Source organism: Phalaenopsis equestris, unplaced genomic scaffold (genome assembly GCF_001263595.1).
Source record: "Phalaenopsis equestris unplaced genomic scaffold, ASM126359v1 Scaffold000134, whole genome shotgun sequence".
Classification (NCBI taxonomy): domain Eukaryota; kingdom Viridiplantae; phylum Streptophyta; class Magnoliopsida; order Asparagales; family Orchidaceae; genus Phalaenopsis; species Phalaenopsis equestris.
Window position 1 is genome coordinate 2,996,529 of NW_018164576.1, and position 3,686 is coordinate 3,000,214.

At 38.9% G+C, this 3,686-nt stretch overlaps 1 protein-coding gene across 1 annotated transcript; it reads right to left on the reverse strand.

Moving 5' to 3' along the window:
• Positions 1 to 1,662: 1,662 nt before the first annotated feature.
• Positions 1,663 to 2,844, reverse strand: LOC110021464 (zinc-finger homeodomain protein 1-like). The gene has a single exon (XM_020719960.1). The coding sequence runs from the start codon at positions 2,676 to 2,678 to the stop codon at positions 1,890 to 1,892; it is 789 nt and encodes a 262-aa protein (XP_020575619.1). The 5' UTR covers positions 2,679 to 2,844; the 3' UTR covers positions 1,663 to 1,889.
• Between the last annotated feature and the right edge of the window lie 842 nt (positions 2,845 to 3,686).

Below are 3,686 nucleotides of genomic sequence, written 5' to 3' on the forward strand. Positions count from 1 at the left end.
CGCAATATTTTAAGTACTGCAATCATCTGTATATTAGAATTAGTTGCCACAAAGGATTAATTTTTGGAAATTTAGAATTGCAACAGTGCTTCAGAAATAAAAAAATTTATAATATTGTAAAAAAGTTAAGATCTTTATTTTATTTTATATAAATTTCTTGGCTGGCGAAGGCCCACGAAAAAATTGAACTTTTGATATTCTAAAAAAGAGAGAAAAACTGAATCTCGTCCAAGTCCTTTCTCTGCCACCTTCAAAAGGTGGTAAAAGCAAGCCTGTAAATTAACCCTATCTTCGCTTCACTTGGAGACAGCTCAAGTAGTGGAGACATCCCTCGTCATCAGAAGCACAACAAACCCACCAACCTTCACACCTTCAGACCCCAACACTAACACAAAGCCGTCATCTTTCTTCCTCTGTCGTTTTAAGGAGGGGAGGGGATGGATGGAAGAAGAAAGACACATATACCAGCTTCAATGGTCCCGGTTCTGGTCACTATTCTCGGTCCCCACTCTTAGTTAACCCGTACTTGTCTCCACCATACCGTCGGATCCATCAACTACAAAAGCCTGTTGGCCACTTGAGGTCCCCTAGTCTACCATTTCGCTGTCGTGAACCACAGAAACTATTGAAGGCCGGAATGAACTCTGTTGGCAGATTACTAGACAACAAACGAGTTTAAGTTGTGCCTGCGGATCTCTAACAATGCGCAGTTAGGAGTAGAAAGACAAGGAGCGGAGTCAGAGAAAGGTTTCTAGGGTTTTAAGCCGTGGAAGGTGGAGAGAGCGTGTCTGATTGTTGCAGAGGTTTCAGAGGTTTCATGTGCAGTATTAATGACTGAGAACTGCTTCCACTTACAAACAGCAAGCTGGAATGGAAGTAACATTAAATGCAACGCATGAATTGGGAAATCATTTACCCTCCGTTATGCATGACGGGCATAATTGCCAATTCAATGGGAGCTTATAATAAAACCAAAAAGGCTGGGCTCATGCCGACGTCGGATCGATACAGATGGGTTAATAAGTAATCTTAATGGTTTCAATGGGAATAAAATAGAACATAGGTTGAGAATAGGATATAAAGAGCTGAAGTATTGATTGAACAAAAAGGAATTTTTATGGATCTCTCTTCATAAAAATCTACTGTAAATAATATCACCATGCCATCTCATCCTCTCCATTCAACTTTATCTATGAAGCTAGTCCTTGTTGTATCTGTTCTTTTGATCTATGGATAGGCATTAGTTAGAACAAGGGAGAAGATATGAAATGAGTAGTTTTTCTGCTACTTCTCGTCACTCCTGATATGCATTCAAACAATAAAATCTTTCCGCATGATAATTAGAAAAAAAACTCACAGACACTCACTGAACTCGTAAGGTCGAATGGAAGCAAAATAATGCATGAAATATACGTTCTAAACCTCTGTTATTTTCAAAGAACCAGCTTGAAAAAAATTAAAAGAGCAAAAGACTTCAACAAGGGTTAATACATTCTTAACGACATATATATAGCTTTTGCAGAGGTGAAAATAAAGAAGGAAGAATAGTTATAAAAATTTAATAAAGAATGATACGTATGACTAAACATGCACACTTCACAGTTAATTATAATCCAACTCTTATAAAAAAGCTAGATAGCTAGCTAAATTACAAGTAGAAACTAATTGAATGAGCAATGGCCCCCTCTAACAAGCTATATGATTAACCATACATGCACCGGCATCATATCTCCCGAAACAAAAACAGATACAACAAAACAAAACCTGACCTGCAGATAAACAGCTAGAAGCAAACGAAAGGAAAAGAAATTAATTATATAATCTAACAGAAACATTAAAAGAGAGAGAGAGAGAGAGAGAGACAAAAAAGTCAACATGAGAATAAAACCCTAATGCCCGATGGACTCAGATGGAAGAGGAAGAGGAGGAGGAGATGGATCTATGGCTTGCTTACCAATAGTATGCTTGTTATTATGCATCCAAACCTTGAAAACGTGTCGCTTTATGCTAGTTTCTTCACAAAACTGCTGTACCTCCGCCTCATCACTCTTCTGAATCCTCCAACCAATTCTGTCAGCAAAAGCCAGCATCTTGTTCTTCTGCTCCGGCGTAAACTTTGTTCTAAACCTCTTCTTCCCCGACGATGAAGATGACGCTCCAAGCCCTCCACCTCCACCACCCCTCACCTCCTCATGCTCCTCTCTGCTCAACCCTCCCCCCGAAGTCGACGGAAGACCCAAATGCGCCACAAATCTCTGCTGCCCCGCCGCCGCCGCAGCCCCCATCTGGTTGTACTGAAGGTATCCCACCGGCATGCGGTAATACGGCGAGTAAGGTGAGTGGAAACCAGAGCGATCACCGCCGCCTCCGGGTTCCAAGTCCTTGCGGTGAAAGTTACGGTGACAGTTGCAGGCGGCGCAGCGGAGGGCGTCAATCGTGCCTTCCTCACCGGCCGCCGTAAACTCACCGCAGCCATCGACGGCATGACCGCCGATGCCGACGGCGTGATTTTTCAGGCACTCGCGGTAGCGCACTCCGCCAACGGAGTGGCGGGGAAAGTTACCGGCGGGGAGATCTGGTGCTCCTCCTTGCTTGGGTCGGCCGGAATTGCCTGGCGGAGGGTGGTAGGCCGGAATATCCATCTCTTCCTCGCCGTTATCATTTTCTTCGAAATCCATATTGAGGAATATTCCGTTCTCGCTTCCGCCGCCGCCGCCGCCGTAACGACGACGGCGGGTGGATTATCTCTGGATAAAGAGTGGGGTTATCACTTCCGGCTGCCGCTCTGCGGAGATCTCAGTCTCGTTCAAAATCTTTACTTGCTTAATCCCGTTATCTTAATAGTCACCAGCTCTATTTATCTGCTTTATTATTAGTAGTGTATATATTTTATTTTATTATTTTTTTTACCTTTTTAATTAATATTTTCGCTTGTATTTAAAAACCTACCGCGCTGGTAATTTTTTCTATCTTAGACGGTCAAAATGTTGACCATTGGAATAATAAAAAATATGATAGTTTTTTTTTTTTTTTTTGGGTCACACAAGTCTCACTTATTTATTTAGTTTTATTTGTTACTTTTGACATTTTTTAGGATTTTCTTTTTCGTATTGTATTGTAGGCTTTAGACTTAGAGTTCACTGCTAAAGTATATATAATATATATATATAAACAGAATCTATTGTGCATTATTTGAGAAATTCATGAGCTTGAATTGTTTTATATTTTACACTTTGAAATTTTAAAAATAAATATTAATGCATTAATTAAAAAAATATTATGCTACCAACAATGATCACATATAACATTTTTCCAACAATGATCACATATAACATTTTTATTTTGGGGAAATTAGATATATATATATATAGAGCACCCAATTCTTATGGATTTACCTATTTGACATACAAAGTTTTACTTTTACACATATAACACTTTACATATGGATTAAAAGAAAGATTTGACTTTTAAAATGTGACAATGAATGCTACATTTCATTCGATCATTGCAATTATTAAATTTTTTATGTGAGATAGGTAAATATGAAAGTTTTGGGTGCTATATATATATATGTAAAAGCGCCATTAGTTTTTCTAAACTATCTGAAATGCTAACCTTGATGATATATAAAATGAAAGTTATTGTACATTAAAAATATGTCAGTGTTAATTATGAGATCCAATAGT

Coding starts and splice junctions, on each gene's coding strand:
- LOC110021464 (XM_020719960.1), bottom strand. CDS start 2,678: ATGGATTTCGAAGAAAATGATAACGGCGAGGAAGAGATGGATATTCCG.